The sequence below is a fragment of the Dipteris shenzhenensis genome, chromosome 25, assembly GCF_047967505.1.
Source record: "Dipteris shenzhenensis isolate YYH24624 ecotype China chromosome 25, Dip_SZ_1.0, whole genome shotgun sequence".
NCBI lineage: Eukaryota > Viridiplantae > Streptophyta > Polypodiopsida > Gleicheniales > Dipteridaceae > Dipteris > Dipteris shenzhenensis.
The window spans coordinates 21,726,773-21,747,675 of NC_141620.1; the positions used below are offsets into that span (position 1 = coordinate 21,726,773).

At 40.7% G+C, this 20,903-nt stretch overlaps 1 protein-coding gene across 1 annotated transcript in view; it reads right to left on the reverse strand.

The window, feature by feature from the left end:
• Positions 1–15,709: 15,709 nt before the first annotated feature.
• The window catches only part of LOC147885603 (uncharacterized), a 47,604-nt gene continuing 42,410 nt past the window's right edge, over positions 15,710–20,903 (reverse strand). The window contains exons 8-9 of the mRNA XM_087396720.1: positions 16,557–16,651; positions 15,710–16,481 (exon numbers count right to left, since the gene is read on the reverse strand). Of these exons, the coding sequence (XP_087252846.1) occupies positions 15,827–16,481; positions 16,557–16,651 (750 nt within the window). The 3' untranslated portion in view covers positions 15,710–15,826. The remainder of the gene's footprint in view (positions 16,482–16,556; positions 16,652–20,903) is intronic.

Here is a 20,903-nt window from a genome sequence, read left to right on the forward strand (position 1 = left end):
CTTCCCTCAAGATCAACATCACGAAGTAGGCCTTCCCTCAAGATGATGATTCTGGGGAATCAAAGAAGGAGTGAATATTACATTCCATTGCACCCCTTGAATGGGAATGTCCTTCCTCTGCATCAAACCAAGAGCTAGTCGGTGTATCTCGAATAGCTCTTTACCGAGTGGTTTGGTAAACATGTCTGCAACATTCTCTTTGCTATCATAATGCTGTTGTGTGATGTCACCAAGCAACACTCTTTCTTTGATGAAGTGCTCTCTAACATCAATGTGCTTTGTCCTAGAGTGATATACTGGATTCTTGGCCAATGCTTGAGCCGTTGGTTATCATAGTATAGTCTTATTGGCTTTGACTCATCAAAGTAATTTGTTTTGGATGACTTCCTCTATATTCTATCCCAAACTGTTTTGTACCTCTGATGTATCTCAAGATTATTTTGGCTGCATTCCAATGAGACTGTTTTGGATTTGCCATAAACTGTGCAAGTGAGCTTATTGCATAACAAATATCTGGCCGTGTGATAGCCAGATATATAAGAGATCCGATGAGCTGCTTGTAATATCTGTCATTGACTGTAGGCTCTTCTGAATCTTTAGTAAGTTTCAAACTCTATTCCATGGGAGTGGCTGCAATCTTACAATTTGCCATATGAAACTTCTTCAAGAGACTATCAACATACTTGAGCTGACTCATGAATGTGCTATCTGAATCTCTCCAAAACCGAATTCCAAGACAATATTGCATAAGTCCAAGATCTGTCATGTCGAACTCTGCAGATAAGTCTTGTTTTAGTTTTCTAATGAAGCTATCTTTGCTTCTAGTCACAATCAGATCATCTACGTACAAAAGTGCAATAGTAATGTCTTCCCCTAGAACTTTGTATTAGAGAGTATGATCTGCATTGGACTTCATGTATCCCAGATCAGCAAAATACTTGTTGATTCTACTATACCAACTGCTGGGTGCTTGCTTTAAGCCGTAGAGACTCTTCTGGAGATGGCAAACCTTATTCTCCTTTCTTGGTTCAACATAACCTGTTGGTTGTTGCATGTAGACTTCCTTGTCTAGATAACCATTGAGAAATGCATTCTTGACATCGAGCTGATACAGATTCCATCTGCTGAGTGTCGCTAGTGATATCAAGAACCATATGGAATCCATCTTTGCTACTAGAGCATAAGTCTCATCATAGTCCTGACCAGATTGCTGTGCAAATCCTTTTGCAACTAGTCTGGCTTGGTATCTTTGAATATTGCCATCTAGATTGTACTTCACTTTGTATACCCATTTATTTGCTATGGCCTTCTTATACAAATCATCCATTTCTTCATTCATAGCAATTTGCCATTCTGGCTTGTCTATTGCATCTTTGAAGTACACTGGCTCTTTTGTAGCCATGATGGTAGTCATAAGAGCATAGTTTGTGGTTTCAACCTGAATTGCTTTGCCTTTCTGAGCATATGTCAATTTGGCTGGAGGTCTGCTTTCCCTAGTAGACCGTCTGAGCTGCTGTGGCTCTGCTTGGGGTGTTTCTGGCAATTCTTGCTCTTCTTTGTTAACCTATTCTGCAAATGACTGTGAAGTTGTGCTTCCATCTCCTGTATACGTGAGGTTTTCCATTCAGATTCCTCATCAAAGATTACATCTCTGGAGATAATGACCTTGCGGTTGATGGGATCATACAATTTGTATGCTTTGCTTTCTTCACTTTAGCCAACCATGATGCATTTGTGTGACTTCGCATCCAATTTCCTACGATGATTATCATGTATGTGGGCATATGCTATGCAACCAAATATGTGGAGATGCCCAATGTGTGGCTTGTGTCCAGCGAATGCTTCATAAGGAGTCATACCCTGAATCGGTTCGGCGGTAGGAAGCCAATTAAGCAAATAGTTTGCAGTGGCTATTGTTTCTGCCCAATACTGATTTGGAAGATGCTTCTCACTAAGCATTGCTTTGGCACTGTCTGCACAAGTGAATTGTCTTCGCATGCCATCATTTCTACAAAAGTTCATGAATGCTGAAGACATATATTCACCTCCTCTATCTGATCTCATGACCTTGATCTTTGTGCTTGTCTCGTTTTCTACCATGGCTTTGAATTCTTGAAATGTAGAAAAGACTTCAGATTTCTCTTTTAGAAAGTAGACCCAATAATATCTGATGTAGTCATCGATGAAAGTCAAGTAGTAAAGTGAACCATTGATGCTGCGGGTCTGGCATAACCCCATACATTTGTATGAATCAAATCAAGAATACCTCATGCATGAGAGGTACTTCTACCAAAGTTGGTTCGCTTTTGTTTGCTGAAGCAGCATGCTTCGTAAACTTTTCCAAGAAATTGTAGCTTTGAAATCTCAATTGCCATATTCAGATTCTTGAGATCTAACAAGTACTTGAAATTGACATGACCACATCTCTTGTGCCATTTTGCCGATAGTGGCATCTATTGTGATTGAGCTAACATGGCATGCTTATCTAGTATTGTAGCTAGCATTCTGTACAAGGGTCCTTCCTTGACACTTTTTCTACTAGCTGACATCTTCTGGATTTGTCTATGATAGTGCATTCATCTCCATTGAAGATGATTCGATAATTGTGTTCTATCATTTGACCTACTGAGAGAAGGTTCTTGCTGAGCTTTGGAACATAGAGCACATCTTTTACCAATCCTTTCGTACAAGTGAAATTGTTCATAGGGATAACACTTGTCCCTTGAACTGGATTCGGTGTATTATCTACTGTGTAGATGACATTTTTCTGACCTTCTAATGGTTTCATCTCTGTGAACCATTCCTGATGATTTGTCATGTGAGATGATGCACCGCTATTGATATACCAAGGATCCTGTTTTGCTTGGTCAACTTGATAGCTAAAATCCTCTTTGGGATTGCAATGAGTGTCTAGGTACACTGTATCACTTTGTTGCATTTCCTTGCTTGCAAGAAACATATTCCCATGTTCATTTGCAAAATGACTGTGACTAGAATGTCCACCATGATGATTTCCTCTGCCTCAAAAATTCCCTTGATAACTACTACATTGACTGCCTTGGTCGTACTACTTCTTGCGGCAATCTCTTTCATAGTGTCCAAACTTGTGACAGTAGTTGCATTCGATGTTTGACACATTGGTGGATGCATTCCCTCGTCCTTGGAATCTTCCTCATTGGAATGATTTCCTCTTGCTGATTGTGATGTTGTTGAGGATGATGCTGATGTTGATTCTGACTTTGCTGATTTTGTTATTGATGATGACCACTTCTCTGAAATGATCTACCTCTGCCTCTACCTTTGCCTCTGCTTCTGTCTGAAGCTATGAATGGCTGATCATTAGAATGACCTTTTCGAGCTTGAATAGCTTGAGTTCTGAGTTCTTCACCAAGTAGGATTGATTGAAGTTCTTCCAGTGTCAAAACTTAACATTGGATGGCAATACTCTGGACTAGATTCTTGTATCCCTCTCTTAGTCCATTCAGGATTACTTGAACCATTTTTGCGGGGTTCATAGTCTCTTCTGCTGTTGCAAGTTGATCGTTGTAGTCTTTTATCTGGAGTACATAAGCATGACTGGTTTCGCTGCTGTTGCGGAAACTCTGGTTAGTTGGTTTGTCAGTGTGAGAATCCTGGATGTGTTCTTGGACTTGTAGAGAGCTGCGAACATATCCCATGCTTCTTTTGATGTCTTGATTGTGTTGAGCTGTCCTAGCATGACATCTTACACATTTTGCTTGATCAAATGATAGGCATACTTGTCTTTCTTATCCCATTCTACCTGAGCTCGGGCAATGGCAAGATCTGCTACAGGTGTGAAAACTGTTTGTGTAGCTATAGATCCCGTTGTAGATCCCGCCGCTAGTGTTGTGACAAACAAGTGGAGTAGAGCTACCATTGGTTGGATTGTCCAATGGTCTAGGTGTAGACCCATCGACATACTCCCATTTGTCCTGAAGTACAAGAATGGTCTCCATTCAGTATTTCCATGTACCGTAATTGGAGTTGTCTAACTTAGCAGATGCCTCCAAAGTCATAGACATGGTGTAAGAAATGTACTCAAAAGTGTCGTGAAAATCTCTATATGAATCAACTGCAAATACACTGATTGTGCCAAGTGGAATCTGAACTGTCGGTGAAGAACTGCAATATATAGAATCTGATCTGTGTTACAAGGCTTGTGGCAATGATATCAGGAGTTTGAGGTGTTAGTGATTCTATCCTCTATTTCCAACAATGAGCATCCATCTATGTTTCTCTTCTTTCTAAGGAAAGCAAGCACATAACTCAAGGAATGTTATGCACTTCATGTAGTTTTGTTTCGATGAGGTCATGCATACTTGTAGACTTTATTTTCCCATTTTGAACTATACAACATCAATCCAACAAAGATAGCTTATAGCTATGGAGATTTGTCTTGGAGACATGTGCTATATGTTTTGAAAGTGAGCAATGAGTGAACAGTGTGGAGTGGGAATTGTGGACACAAATTATGTGCCTTTTTTCAAGGAAGCACTAACATTTGAGGGACTTCAAAGAACATGAAGGAGAAGCTTCATTTTTGAAGCAACAAATGAGGGGATGGGTAAAGCATAGCTTTAAGCCATAAGTAACCACAAAGGGTGTGATCATTGAAAATTGCAATTTTATTTTGGGTTTAAAGTTACAATTCCTACTCGCTTGGGGCTATATACCAAGTCACCATTGTTGATGCACCCAATTGCACCTATGAGGATTTTCAACGAAGAGTTGGAAAAGGAAAATTTGCACCATGCAAGCACATGTACTTATATATAACAGATTTTGGGATTGGATATTAAAGCAATATGTGCATACATTAGGGAAGGTTCATTACACAAGAGCTTTTCCTCATCCTCAATCGATAAAGGAGTGAGGCAACACTTTAGAGTATAGTATAGTACCTATTCATTGATTGGAGTGTGATGAATTTTTTTGCATTGTTTAGTTTCAATCCACAATCTGGATCTGGTTTTTCCCATTATGGTAAGTGAGCATTGAGTGTATTTGAATTGTATAATCTAGTTGAAGGCTACTCAAAGATTGCTATTATTTTGATGAAAAGGAATAAGAGGCATGCTTGCATTAATTTTGGCATTGTTGTGTGTGTTGCTTTGCAAATCTTGGAATGCATATTATATAATGGTAGCAAGCTAGTGAAAGCATGTTCAAAAAACCTCGCACAACCCACACCAAACTTATTGACATTTTGCCAAAGCTCTAATTTTGAACACAATTGTAATATGGTTCCATACTTTGGCATCAAGCCAATTCTGAAAACTATCTTCCAAAATGAGCTAACAAGGTTACAAAGAAGCAACAAAGTACCATGGACAATAATCTTGATGCTGAAGAAGAATAGTAATGTTCCTTTTGCTCCTCACTTATCAATTGTGTTTAAAAAAAAAGATATGCAAGCAAACTACACACCTAGGTCTCTTAACTTGGTTGAAAATTCCAATAAAAAAAATTTTGTTTTTCATGCTTTAAAATCCCATAATGTTAGAATAGTTAGTTATTAAGTCTAATATGTACATAGGATAGTGAGTGTGGATAAGGATGATAAGGCTTGGATAAGGGGATCAATCCCATCGACATATACATAATTGAATATAAGAATGTTCTTTTTTTTAAGATGTAGATTGGTAGATTATTATGTTGTGCACCTTTGTCATATGTCTACCGCTGTGTGCCCTCCCTTGCCAGTCCCTATGCTACCATGCTATTTGAGCATGCACTACCTCTCTCGTACTCCCTTGCTTAAGTGGTGGAGACTAGAAGCTTCCTAGAGAGCATTAGCCTTGAGGTGAGGGAGCATTTGATGTTTACAAAGAGCACAAATCTCAAGAGAGCTAAGGGCCAAGACACTAGTCAAGGTGGCATCACAAGTTGTGGGGTAGAAGCCTTGGAGGCCTCAAAGGCCTAAAGGTTTCCATAGACTTACACTCTAAGGGAAGGCCTCAACCTTGTCTCAGTAGTCAAAGAAAGTGAGCAAGAGAAGGAGTATGTTGAGGATTAAATTACATTATGTGTATAATGTAATTCAAATTACATTCACCCTCTCCTATTCACCCTCCAAGTTGAATTCAAAAATCTATGCAGAATGAATGAATACACAAAATCTTCATGTCAGATCAATTCCATCACACTCCTAATTTTTGAGCGAAAATTATCATAGGCTCAGAGTGGGAGGCTGATAGAGGGAGGCAAGAGAGGCAGAGAGACCTCCATGCTCCTTCTCCTACACCTTACTCTCCTGCCCTCAATTCAGCCTCGCCCTCCCCTGTCCTTCTCTCTCCCCGTTCTCCCTTCCCTTTCCCTCTGCCTCCCCCTTCCCTCACCCAATAGCCTTGGAGTCCCTTCTCTCTCCCCCTCTCTCCCTTCCCTCTCCCTCTGGATAGAGCAGGGACACGTGGTAAAAAATTGACATACAAATCAACCTTACATTCAATTTTGTCCCTTCCCCCCACACGCAAGACTTCCATGGATTTTTTTTTATCATAGGGCACCTATTTGGGGCAAGTATAGGAAATTGCATATAATTATAGAAATGGGTATCTTCTACATTCTAAGGAATGGTGTGAATAGCCTAATAGGGTTATGCATATAACCACTCACTCATTCTAAGCAATGGTGTGAATAGCCTAATAGGGTTATGCATATAACTACTGACCCTTTTGCAATAAAGAATCGTGCATTTGTATAGTATCTAGACTTGTGGTGGCTACCCTCCTCCCTCTGATCCCACCTTCTTTCAAGAGTCTCTCTCCCTCTCTCTCTCTCTCCCTCTATCTCTCTCTCTCTCTCTCTCACACATATGTGCCCCTAGGATAAGGCCCATTCTCCTCTCCGACATTCACCACTTCTCTCAACATGGTAATAGAGATTCAAGTGACACACACACACACACACCCCCCCCCCCCTCCCCCTAGGATTAAGCCATTCTCCTCTCAGACCTTCACCACTTCTCTCAACATGGTAATAGAGGTCCATGTGGTAATAGAGATCCAAGACTAGCTCTTGTCCACTCCATTCTTCCCTAGTTAAGGATCGTTTGTTATTTTCCATACCATAGGTGCTTGTTGTGGGTGACTAGCCATATGTTTTTTTTTTAAGATTCTGGAATTTGTAACTCTATGAATGGAGTTTTATAGATCAAGTTACACAATTTTAAGATTTCAACCTTTAGAAGTGAGTAGTTTTTTTGTTAGGTTTCCACCTTTAGAAGTGTGGGTGGGTAGTTTTTGGTTAGGTGGCTTGTGAGCACTCATTTCATAGCTTTAGCAACCCATCAAGGACAATTTTGGACTCCTACATTGGAGAGAGCTCAAGCCAGAGCATGTCGAAGCCTATTTAAAGTGAGGTGGTGTTCCTTTATTGTCATGTCAGCACAATAAGACTTCTTAAGCCTATTTAAAGTGAGGTGGTGTTCCTTTATTGTCATGTCAGCACGATAAGACTTCTTCATCATGGTTTGTTCAAAGTAGTTTCAATCCTTTCATTAGCTTGCGAGAATACTTAAGCAACTTAGCACATGAAGAGAGCCCAAGAAAGTTCCATATGAAGCTCTTGAGTCGCTAAGAAGACCTACAACATCATAGAAGTTGCTCTATCCCAACAAAGGATTATCAAAGCCTTAGAAAGCCTCATAGGAGGCTGGGTGACCTTCACGAGGAAAATTGCAATGCCTAACAAAACTCGAGAAGATGTCAAAAAAAGCGCAAGATTGATGTGAAGCTTGTGAAGAAGAAGGCGTACATGTGCATGATGGTAGTGCAATGAGATTTTATTCTTTCCTTTCCCTAGACTCCACCGAGTCTTGGTTAGTGGTTAAGCTTTATGGAGAAGGTCTTGTGTTTGTGTCCTTGGTTTGTGCACTTAGTTGTTAAGTTAATTAAATGACGTGTTGCACTTGCCTCATTGAGAGAGAGAGAGAGAGAGAGAGAGAGACTTCATGATAATTTTATACAAGGAAATGCAATATCTTTTTTTGGAAAATAATATATGACAACATAGTTTTTATGCCCAAAAAAATTATATTTAAGGGATACATTTTGTAAAACAAAGGTGTGGTATAGTGTAAGAGAGCAAGGAAGAAGTGATAGTAAATGAAATATCATGTGTACATGAGTGCACTCTGGTTGTTTAAGAGGTCTCATTGCCCCATTGAAAAAGTTAAGAGTCTTTTTTTAAAGGGGATGCATATCCTAAAGAGCATCCGCAAACAAGAGAATGAAAACAAAATCTTTTGAATACCAAAATGAAGACACAATCTTTTCATTAAGAAAATGAAATAACGTACCACCATTACAATGGGTGATGATTTATTGACTTTTATGTTACACTTATGATTAGCTAGCTTCCTCCGTGGGATATCACCCACTCATACAACGACTCCATGGGTTGCTTGAACTTGTGACAATGCCATTCGACTACACTGCCACCAATTCTCCCGCCACAATAACCCCATACAAGAACCACGATGCAAGCACGGGTGGAATGGCATCATCACAAGTTCAACCAACCCGACAAGTCGTTGTAAGTAAGAAGCTAGCTAATAATAAGGGTGACATAAAAATACAATGACGGTACATGATTTCATTTTCTGAATGAAAAGATTGTCATGACTCATAATGAGGTTGGCTCTTTACTGAATGCACGCACTCTCACTCGAAAAAAAAGACTCCCAATCTCAACCGAGACGCCCGCGTTGCCTTGGCACTGCCTCCAACCACATCGTGCATTGAGAAGCGCTCAGATGCATTGAGAAGCGCTCAGATGGACGAGCAGCCGGCGCTGGTAAAAGAAACAGGCCAACCGTTGGAGCATTGCTTGAATTATCACAAGGGTCCTCAGCACGATGGCTAAAGCCTCGATGGGAGACCGCCTGCTATCCTTTCAGCACATACCGGACCGCCTGCAGGCCAATAATCACTATCTCCAACCCTGCAAAAAACGCAGCTGCTCGTGAGCATCGGAAATATTGAGCTAAACATCAGTTGGTACCACTCGCTGCAGTCCTTCGGACTTGAGAATTGCAGTCAAGGGTTTATGGCTGCCAAGTCTTTCCTGCTGCAGCTAGCCGTTCCATCAATATCTAACAGGAGAAGCATTGGAAAAATTGGCAAAGACAACGCTATCAATGCCACATCACAACAGTCTGCCAATCCGAGCAAAAAAGATGAAGAGAAAACTCAGAAATAGACAAAAAAGATCTTCGGAAACAAAACTGTTAGCAGCTGGACAGTCAAAGAAGCGTACAGAGAGACCTGATGCTAACAACTCCAAGATATCTTCCGACTCTTAATACGATACTAGCAACGCTTCTTTTCCAAACAACGTTATCCAAATACGATTCCTCGTTGCGAGTTTCTTAACCTCTCACCTCAGATTTTGGCTCCAACTCATGCGGAGAACTTAGATCTCCAGCCGATGTTGCAGGCATGCCTCTGCCAGACGAGCTGCTCCATTGCCTTCGCCAGTTGTTGCCTGGACGTTGAACAGCATATCCGAGGATATATCAAGGGGGTTCAAATCCTCAAAAATCCTTCAAACCATACTTGTTGCGCCGCGAACACTCCCGAATTTTGGCACTGGGCAAGAATACGCATAGAGCGCGGATCCGCCGGCCTAATGGGATTTCTACACGGACCATTAGCATTTCTAGATAGAAATCCCTCTAGCAATGACGATCACCTTTAGAAAAACATCAGACGACCACTCATTCGATGGAAGAGATCTACACTGATTCTTTATGGTCGCTCTCTTTGGCGAGTCTCCTACCGTCTTCCTTCCAAAATATAGTGCACGAGCAAAGAGAAATGTTAACTCAAGAGGAAGAAACGAGTAGGTATTTAATGCAAGGTGTGAGACATGTGTGAAGAATAAAGTAGAAGTACTAGGATTTGTGAGAAGGTCTTAACTCAAGAGGAAGAAACGAGTATACTCAATGCAAGGCGTGAGACGTGTGTGAAGAAGAAAGTAGAAGTACCATACAACAAGTGTGTGATTTGTGAGAGAGGTAAAAGTTCAAAGTATCAAGCAATAAACAACAAGAGCACTACTCAATCTCTAATGTAAGACCCCCAATCAAGGAGTTTGAGGGGATGTGAGCCACTGCTAATGCCTAAAGATACTTAAAAATATGAAATACAAGAGGAGAGGGGGGGGAAATAGTGTTCAAGAAGAAAAGTAGAGTTCTACCATACACAAATAGTGTGAAAAAGGTAAAAATACGATTTCAAAGCATCAAGCTTAGAAGTTAAGATCCACAACTCCCAATGGATGACGACAAAAGTATAAAGAACAAGAGCATTACTCAATCTCTAAGGTAATGTGAGGGGATGTGAGCCACCTCTGATGCCTAAAGATAATTAAAATGCAAAATACAAGAGGAGAGGGAAAAAACAATAGTGTTCAAGAAACAAAGTAGAGTCGTGCCATGTGCAAGGAAGGGAAAGGCTTCAAAAGAGGCATTTAATTTACCATACACAAATGGTGTGAAAAAAAAGTAAAATATGATTTCAAAGCATCAAGTGTAGAAGTTAAGAACCACAACTCCCAATTAATAACAGCAAAAGTATAAAGAACAAGAGCACAACTCAATCTCTAAGGTAGTGTGAGGGGATGTCAGCCACCTTGATGCCTAAAGATACTTAAAAATGCAAAATACAAGAGGAGAGGGAAAAAACAATGGTGTTTAAAAACAAGAGTCGACCTAATCTCTAAGGTAGTGTGAGGGGATGTCAGTCACCTCTAATGCCTAAAGATACTTAAAAATGTGAAATACAAGAGGAGAGGGGAAAAACAATAGTGTTTAAGAAGAAAAGTAGAGTGGTGTCATGCACAAGGAAGGGAAAGGCTTCAAAAGAGACATTTAATTTACCTTTGCTTTATATTTTATCGTACTTATTAAAAAAAACCTTGGCAACAAGCCTCAAATGACTCATAATTGTAAATATATTTGGTCGAGGCCATAACAATAAATGATGGCAATCATGGACTCCTTAGCAACACTTGTGTTTTAGTGAATATGATTCCTAAACAGATATTACAATGGTTAAATATATTAATCTATTTACTTAAAGAAATCTCAAAGTAAATATGTCTAATAAGAGACCTTTTGAGATACATTTCATCTCCAATGAGGGATGCGATTTCTATGCTTAACTGTTTTCTGAATAAATTTGGATAATCTAGTATTGGCTTTACTTGCAAGTTACCATAGGTTCGTACAACACACCGATTCCATTCATGGACTTTGTGAGAACATATCATGGAAACAGCAACTATTACATGAGAATAGCAACAAAAGCATTTAGTTTTTTAAAAAATTGTAACTCTAGAATTTTTTGACATTTTGATGATTTTGAAAACAACCTTTTCACTTGAAAATTACAATCAATGAAAAGTATTAGATTTCATGATTTTAAGAAGTCTAAAAATTCATACAATATGAAAAAAAAAGAAAAATAGAAAAAGAATTTAGGAAGATAAAAATAGAGGATAATAAACCAAAATGAAAGGATGCTAAACTACAAGCGTTCTTTGGTTTATCAAAATATTATAATGTCTAATATATTGATTATTCATAAACTAGAGTTAAAAGCCACGGCAGACAACACCAACGTGATAACACATGATATCTCTCATGATACACAACTTCATTTAGATTAAAATAATTGATGAAAATGAACCTTTATATTTTGAGAATACATAGTTCCACTCTTGTATGTAAAGGTTGAAAAGACCCCCGCTCTCTATCTTTAATTGTATTTTAGTCGAATGACCAAAATTTGTCCTTGTATGCAATTTCTTATGTAAATAAGTTATCCTAAAAAAAGGGCAACCCCTTACTTTCTAAGAGAAAATATAATACTTGGGTGGAGGGCAAAGAAGTTATCCATCGTCTCATTTATTTGACTTAAACCTATAAGAGTGCTTGCATCCGTTCTAGTTGGTGTGCACCCACATGCCCTAGGGGGCACCTTTTATGGCCTAGGGGGTCGCTTTTATGGCCAAACCACATTTTCAAAGGCGAAAAATCTTACGTCAATATGGCTTGTTCCGTCACCCTTTGCCACATATAATAGCTTATAGACATGTCACACAATCGTCCTAACTACCAAGCTAATGTCTAGTCAAAGTCTAGTATTTTCTTTGCATTCCTTCGGCTAAAATGTGATGTATCCAATAATGAAGTATTCAAGAAAGTGAATACTTGGATGAATCATAATTGACTCATTTTTGTTAGCTATATTGGCTCCCTAACAATAAAGATCACTAACAAGTAACCGAGGAACATGGAACGCTCGTATGACTCAAAAGGTCATGACATAGTAGGTCTATTGAGACAAACCTAATCCCTACTAACTTCCAGGCACAAGTTTCATAGTCTCTCCCTCTTAAGCATATACCAAAATCATGGCAGGCAATGTCCTATAGCCTCCCTCATGGTGAGTCATAATCCGCATGGAATCTAAAGGGAAAAAGGATAGGCCCGACCCTATAGTTTGTTCTCTAAGCAACAAAAGATGCTTGTCCTAGATTAATCACTAATGTATGTAGCTCAAATAGGTTCTTGAATCCATGAGTAGGCTCTTTAAGTTAATCATTACCTATCAATATTCATTTCAAGTAGTTGATGATAAGGCTTTCCTATAGAGTATGTAAAATCCCCAAGACCCTGAAATGGAAAAGGCTAATTGTGTTGCTTTCGCATTAGCAAATGTGGCATTTGGAGGGGGAAATAATGAATTAGTCTATTTACCATGTATGTGTTAGTGTGGTCTTTGGATATATGTATGGTGAGTAGGCCTCTAAAGCAACTCCCCCTGACCCCAACCCAATGCAAAAGGTTTTTGGGGGTGCTCTAGTGATGTGCATTGATGTCTATGAGATAGTGTCTCTCACAAGTTTTTGGTGGTCCTAACATGGTATTAAAGCCGTAGTTGTTCTTGCCCACAAGGGCGGGGTGGTTGTTTAGGAATGATCAGATGACACTTGTAGAATATATGAATGGATATGGCATATGTAGAGCATGGTAGAGGTATGTGTCGGGCGAGCTTGACATGTGATGGTGGAAATTGGAGTGGCTCTTGCACAAAATATGGTAGCTTAACCTAGATGCCACACCTAAGCCTAAAAAACCCTACATGCAAGCAAGGCTTGACTTGTGCCCGAGTACAAGAGCTTTAAGCTCAAGTAGTTAACATGACCTGAGCATAATATCAACAGCATCGATATGGATTGTTGTAATATGCGATGTTGCAATGTCCCATCTCGTTTATTTGAGTCGACCCACTTCAATACATGGGTTGCCCCAAAAAAAGAACCATACATGGAAAAATCTATGAGCTTGAGTGACAAGCCGTAAAGTCAAATGCAAAGCACCAAAGCAAAAGGTAAAGTCTCCAAAGCAATTTAAAGAGAGAAACTGCACATGTAAGGCCCGACGTATCCTGGAGTATATGAATTTTTGGGCTTGAGAACATTAGCTTATGCTCAGTGCAAGCCACTCTAGCTCATCACACATTTCCCCATAGACTCTAAAGCAAAGCTCTCCCAACTTGACAAAACCTAGTATCCGGGTTTTTTTGGGGTGCTTAAGTATGTGTACGATGGCTATGGGATGTTCTACGTGATCCTACACTCCATGCACATGTTATCTGTGTGCATGGACTACAATTGTCACTCTTTGGTGGTCTTAACACGGTATTAAAGACTTTAAAAACACGTCCAAGTGTTTTATTGGTCTCAATCTCCAAGATATTAGTTGTAACTTGTAGGTTGATTTTGACTTGCCACTATCCAATATATGAGCTTGAGTGACAAGCCATAAAGTTGAATGTAAAGCACTAGAGTATGAAATCTAGACCTCACATGTATGCACCAAAGCAGAAACTATAGTCTCCAAAGCAATTCCGAGAGGGAAATTGGCTCATGAAGGTAACTTGACCTAAGAAAACCTTACATGCAAGGCTCAACTTATGCTCATGCATATGAGTTCTTAGGCTTGAGTAGATTAGCTTATGCTCATTTCGATCAACTTTAGCTTATCATAGGTTAGACCTCTAAACCTCCCCCCTCTACACGCGCTTGATAAAACCCAATGCCTAAGACTTTTTTGGTGCTTTAGTATGTGCAAGATGGCTACGGGATGGTGTACGTGATCCTACACTCCGCACACATGTTGAGTGCATGCACTACACTTGTCACTCTGGTCTGGTCCTCACATGGTATTAGAGCCCCCAAAAAACACGCCCAATTACCCTCAATGTTTAATTGGTCTCAATCTCCAAGATATTATTTGCACCTTGTAAGTTGCTTTTGACTTGCCTCTATTAATGATTGTTAGTCAATAGGAAGTATTTTCTATGTAATGTGATATACACATCATCTAGCCTATGAGATAACCCAAAAGTATATTCCAATCATTAGCCTCCTTTTTCTCTTACTAACATAGACTCCACGAAGTCAAGTATAACATGCTTGATCTGGCCGAACCTTTAGCGTGAGTAATGTGTAAGTGCAATCCTCTTATTTTGTATTATCTAAAAGACACACTCGAAACGTTTTGGGCCTCAGTAAGTGTAATAATACTCTTAATTATTTGTATTATCCAACAATGGCAACTATAGTCAAGCAATATTGAAGCTTTTATACGTGTAAGGAAAGATGCATATGTTATGTGCTTTTGGAACCACTCAAGCATCATGAAAGTGATCCAATGCATGAGAACATCTAGTTTCCCACAAATCCATTCATCAACTCCAGCATCTGCCTGTCAAAACTCAATTCGAATATAGAATTCAAAGCTTCCCTCCTATGAGCTGATTCGTGAAATACAAATTTGTAACAAGATCACTCTCTGTTGAGCCTCTAAAGGTTGTAGAGAGTATGATTTCTCTCCACTCCTCATGGTATTAAGTCAAACCCTAGGTCTTTTATCAAGAGATGATGAGTAGATATTCCTCTAGTTGCACATACATGTCATGTGATTGCTTCTGGACAATAACTGAAGTTGTAGACTACTGGCTACTTCTTGATGCAATGCCAGCTGCAACAAAGATTTCATATTCGTTGTTAAGCTTCTTGCAAAATCTTCCCCCAAAGACGGACGCCCAAACTCGTCATATAAAATAATCTCAAGATGGCAAGAATTCTTGAGAGAGAGATCAAGCTTGCAATGTCAAAACAAAATGCAAAACTTATCAAGCCCAAACCCACTCACCCACGACAATTACCTTCAATCAATAGAAAAATCACATAAGGAATTTCTGGTTTTCTATTGTGGCGGACAAACAATTGCCACGGACTGGCCAATCATGTTTTCCTTTCTTACGGTGGAGGGACCAAATTTCCATCTTCCGTAGCAGTCAACAGTCAAGGTGAACTATGCTCGTTTATGAGGCCAAGATGGTTTAATAGAGAAGTCGAAAACTGGAATATGTTAGCTAAATTTATGGGAGACCACACAATTTCCAAACCTAAATTGACGATAAGAAAAACATCCGGTCAGATACATCAAATCATACATAAACATGTGCAACCTCACATGATCAACACACATAATATATAACAAAAGAAAGAACATGTGCAACTTCACAATATATAACATTCCGGACGAGAAGAAAAACATCCCATCAGATACGTCAAACAATGCATAAACAATGTAGATTCACCAGTAATTGTGAGTTCCAGTTCAAGGCAGAGGGGGACGTATTAAAAAATATGTAAATCTCATACCACCAAAGAGAATCCACTATTGTTTCATAGTCCTTTCAACCATACTAATTCATGGAATTTTTTACTCATTCAGATAATATTTGTAGCTCGTTGTAATCACAAATGAGGATTTAGTTTTGAGAGGAAAGGAACCCTTTGCCAGAAATGCCTTTTCTTCCTCGGTACAAAAAAAATTGCCACTTTCCCTTGTCCGACACACTGAAGCTGATGACATTTGAAAAGAACAGCTTAAGGTATGTCTAAGGGGGCCAACTTTTTGGCTTTGTGATCGACAAAGTGTACCATGTAAAGAGAGAAAAGAAAATGTCCTTTGCTGATTCATTGAATCGTATTTAGAATTGTATAGGTCACGCCATCCAAGGAGAGAACAACTTTGCTCTCCATGCTGCTTAACAGAAATCTCTATCATGTTCTCAACCATGCTGGATCCACTACTAGGTGCATCCTCAGTGTCGTCACCAGAAGTGTTTGAGTCACACCTTCGTCTCTGTAATTCTTTCCATGTACTGGATGGAATGCAATCAAAATAAGAGGAGACCTTTAGGAACGTTGGTATCTTCCATATTGTACGAGTGACCATTTCTGCCAGGTCAGCCATCACATGGTCTGCAATTTCTTCATACTCATACTTGTCATCATTCAAAATTCCATTGCTGTTGGTATAAATGACAGCTGACAGGAAAAATCCTTGGCCTCTTTCCTTGTCAAAAATATACCTGCATTCGAATCTATCAGAAATGCAAACAAGCACTCATAGGTGACTCGGTTATCATGGTACTTAGATTACTCACGCGTTTTCAATCGTGAATCCATAAGCACGTCCCAACTTGTTAAAAACTCTAAGAGATTTCTTCGGTCGCACTCGACACAACCCTGGAAGAAATAGCTGTGATAAACACCAACCATCATTCTGATGTAAGGAAAATATAAAAGCACATACTTAGTATCACACGCCCTACAGTTAATAGAAAACATTCGTAATGAACAAAAGTGCACTGAGATTACCACCAAACGACTGAATTCCATTTGTGAACCACCTTTGACTGTGTAAAAGAGTAAATGACATCCACTACTGAAGTTTCAAATGCAGACCCAAAGATCTGAGGGTTTGATGCTACCATGCCCAAGTCATATAGAGTAGTGCAGAGAATTTCCTAATGGTCATGTAATGAATGATGAAGAACTTCTTCGAAATTGCATGGAAGACTCTTATTTTTGGGCAGCTTGAGTGGCCTAAACTTACCTAACGAGCATCCCTCCAAAGCTACCTTTCCCCATCTTTTGTCATCCCACTACTGCTGTGATGCTTGAAAACTGTCCTATGAAACTACTCTAACATCCATAGAAGATCCCCTTGTTCTCTCTTTTCCTCTTCCCTGAGATGCATCATTGCTCTTTTGAAATTTGGAACGGAAGCATCTATCTCATGAGATTACATTCCCACAACAACAAACTTTTTGAACTAGGGTTGAATCACTAGAAGATGAGAGAGAGAAAAAAAGAAAGAAAGAATTATATATTACCATATTTTGGAGGCCTCGTGGGCCCATGAGACAAAGTACAATCACAAAGGTTGCCCATACAAGCCACCATGGGCTGAATTTAGCAAAGGGCTCACTAAGATCCTTTGCCGAGCACTAATATAAACAAACTCAAACTACAAGACAACAAAACTAGTATTCAAACTTAGGGTTAAAATACATAGCCCGGTGCTAGGGTGGCTCTCCTATGAGCTGTGAAAATATCTCATATCTGTGTCTGCCAGGTGATCTCTCTCACCGGTAGGGGGAGTGGTCTCCATGATCTCTATATCCTGTGGTCTATGTCGATAGTATCTCCTCTGGTCAGGTGATCCCCTCCGAATATGGCTGTGATGAGCTGAACCTCCATCATACACACCTCCATCCTACGTGCCTTGGTCCGTCTCTGCATCTCTGGTTGCGTCTCTCCTCCTTTTCGTCTCATCCCACTAACCCACTCAGCTCTCATATTATCTATCTCCTCTTCAACTCCACTATGTCCAAGGACAGACTCAAATGTGTAAAAATCTGTAACATGTCACTGGGCATCCAGCTCAGTCTCAGTGTCACTGTCTCCCCCTGCTCTCTGATGTGGTGCAACAAGGTCTCGCATCTCCATCAGGTAGAGACCAACGCAAAGCTGGTCCTAGAAGTGAATCAACCGGGAGAGAGGCCCCAACCCGTGTCCCTCCTGAAATAAGCAATGATATTGTCCTAGTATATAGGACAAGTACGCAAGAAGTGCTCCTCTGTCTCCAGCTCCTCCAAGGTGCATAGTCTACAGATGCGTTTCCTCTCTCGGTGTACCTGTGGCTCTCCCTGCCTCATGGGGTACGATCTACAGGACTTGGGGTACGATCATGAGATCATCTAGGTAGTTATGGCACTTTATGAGAGAGTCTCCGGTAGGGTTCGGATTGATGCAGGATGGACAGAGGAGATGATGAGCACTATTGGGGTCAAACAAGGTTGTCCATTATCACCAACTTTGTTTGGCCTCTACATTGATGAGCTTGAGACTTTTAGGAGGCCAGTTGATCCTTGCTCCAAATATTGCTATATGCGAATGATGCGATCCTACCATCCTCCACTGCAGAGGGGCTTCAACGACATCTTGATGCACTACATATCTTTTGTGAGACACACGACTTGAAGGTCAACCTAGGTAAAACCAAGGTTATGATCAACACATCCCAGGGAGCCATGCACAGAGAGCATTTCACTTTGGATGGGTTGCCAATGGAGGTGGTTGCATCATATACCTACTTGGGGGTCTTGCTCTCCGGCCCGATTTTCACGATGCGACTAGCACTACAGGCTCGAGTGAGTAGAAAGGTACGCTACGCTACCCAGACTCGAGCAATAGTGCTTTCACTCTAACTTCCAGGACCCTCAAACCAAGTCTCTCCTCTTTGACTCTCTTGTTCGACCTACAAGTATCTATGGCAGCCCTTGTTGGGGGCATGATCTTTTAGAGACGCAACAGGCTCGAGTCGAGAGACTTCAAGTTCTCATGCTTTCACCGATGATACATCGTAAGCCTTCTGCTCCACATCAGATGGTCCTGGCCAAGTTCGAGGTATCCCCACTACAACTAGATGCGGCATTCCAAGTCATCGCATATCCGTTCTACATTTGACAATATGGATCTTACACCATAGGGCGACGTAGGCTCCCATGGCCGGCTTTATGATCCTCCATGACACTGGCAACAGAGGGGGATTAGAGGTGTTGGTATGCACATACTCACAGGTCGTTTGAGAGCCTTGGGCTCGACATAGACAGATTACCCCCCTTCTAGTATAGCGTTGAGGCCCCCTCTATCCCACTCACCTACCATGAGGTGAACTGTTATGCTCTAGCCGAGATAGCATGACCTCGGATAGATCGGTGGGCATTTTCTCTTAGATGACCAACTTTTGTAATAATTAATGTGCGTAATTAAATGGTCAAGAGAAGTAACTGCCAAGGTCCTAGGTGAGGGCGTAATGGCATTGACTAGATAGTTCTAATAGGGCTAGGGCCTAGGTGCATCTAATGTGTAAATTGCCAAGGGGCAATTGTTTTAAAAGGGAACTCCAAGAGAGGAGTGAAAAAAGGATGCATCTAAGTAAGGGCCTAAAATGTGACATGTGGCCAAGAACTATCTAGGGAGATTGGGGTCTCAAGGATAAGGATGAGAAAAGAATAACGAAAATAGATACGTAACGAGACGAATCGTATCTTGAGAGATTGGCTGGGTGGATAAACGAGTTGCCAACGCCCGTGACTACTTGAGTTTAGGATCGAACTTGGGAAATGGTGTTACACTTGGTATCAGAGCACAGGAATTTAGAGAGGGTTCGAGGGACAGACTGAATCTATGCTGACCTGCGAATTGATCGACGAAAGACGCGCAGCAAGGGGCAAAGTGATCGCGATTTCAAGCGATTGGGGGAACTGAGCGTGAGCGTGAAAAGTCAGAGCGCAGGAACACTATTAGACAGGATCTGCAGACGAAATCGAGGGGGAAAAAAATCTGTTACGCTTGGTATCACGTAAGATGACGACGAGCTACGAACGGGGAGAGATGGTGCAAATGGCGACGTGACTGAACTAGCGTAGGAATAGTTGATAAGATGGTTACTGATCAACGAAAAGAACTGACGGGCTCATCCTCATCTAGACCAAGGCTGTGCGGGAAAGGAAGTCGCTGAGACTGGAGCGATGGGGAATAATTAGGCGCAGCTTCAGTTTAAATTTGACGAAAAGCGTCGGAATTGACGATCTAAATGGCGTTACATTTGGTTAATCGGAACTGACGAAAAGCCCAGGGAGCATTTTTTCTGTTCGCTTCAGTTTATCGTTTTTCGCAGAGTGAAAATTTAAAAAAAAAAAAAACCAGAAAAAGGAGGCAGTATATATTTTCCTTTTATTTTATTTTTTTTAAAAAAAATTCCCTTCCAACAAAATGGAACCAGAAGGGCAGAGTTCAAGGGTGAATCCTAGTGAGTCTAGAGCTCAATCTACACAACAGATGTCCAATCACGCAGCACCTACATTGATTGGTAGGATCTCAATATTAGAGGATGCTTTACAGCAGATCATGAACCAGCAGCTTCAGGTGAATGCTGGTCAAAATGAGATTAGGGAGATGGTGCAAGCCTTGTCGGCTAGACCGTCTAGGATTGATAAGGGCAAAGCTCCAGCAGAGCCAGAGCCCAGTGTACATTCCTTAGAGCGCGCAAGGGTCAAAGTGCCTAATATCGCTAATTATAGACCGGAGAAGTACGCTGGTCGGATGACCGAGCGCAGCTCTGATGTGATCGAGGTTTGGTTGCACAAGTGGGAAGAAGCCTTCGCCATTTGTGAGATTAGATCCGATCTAAAGAAGATCTGCGAGGCCACACACCTGTTTATTGAGGCAGCGGACAGATGGTGGATAAAGCAACAGAAGGATCAAGTTGCTCCAACCACTTGGGAAGGGTTCAAAACTGAATTCAAGAAACACTTTCTCCCACCTGATGAAGAATCCCGAGCTTGGGATGCTTATAGAAATCTTCGTCAGAGGAGCTTGTCAGTGGCAGAGTACACTGACAAATTTAGGGAATGTGTTATGAAAATAACAGACCCTCTCCC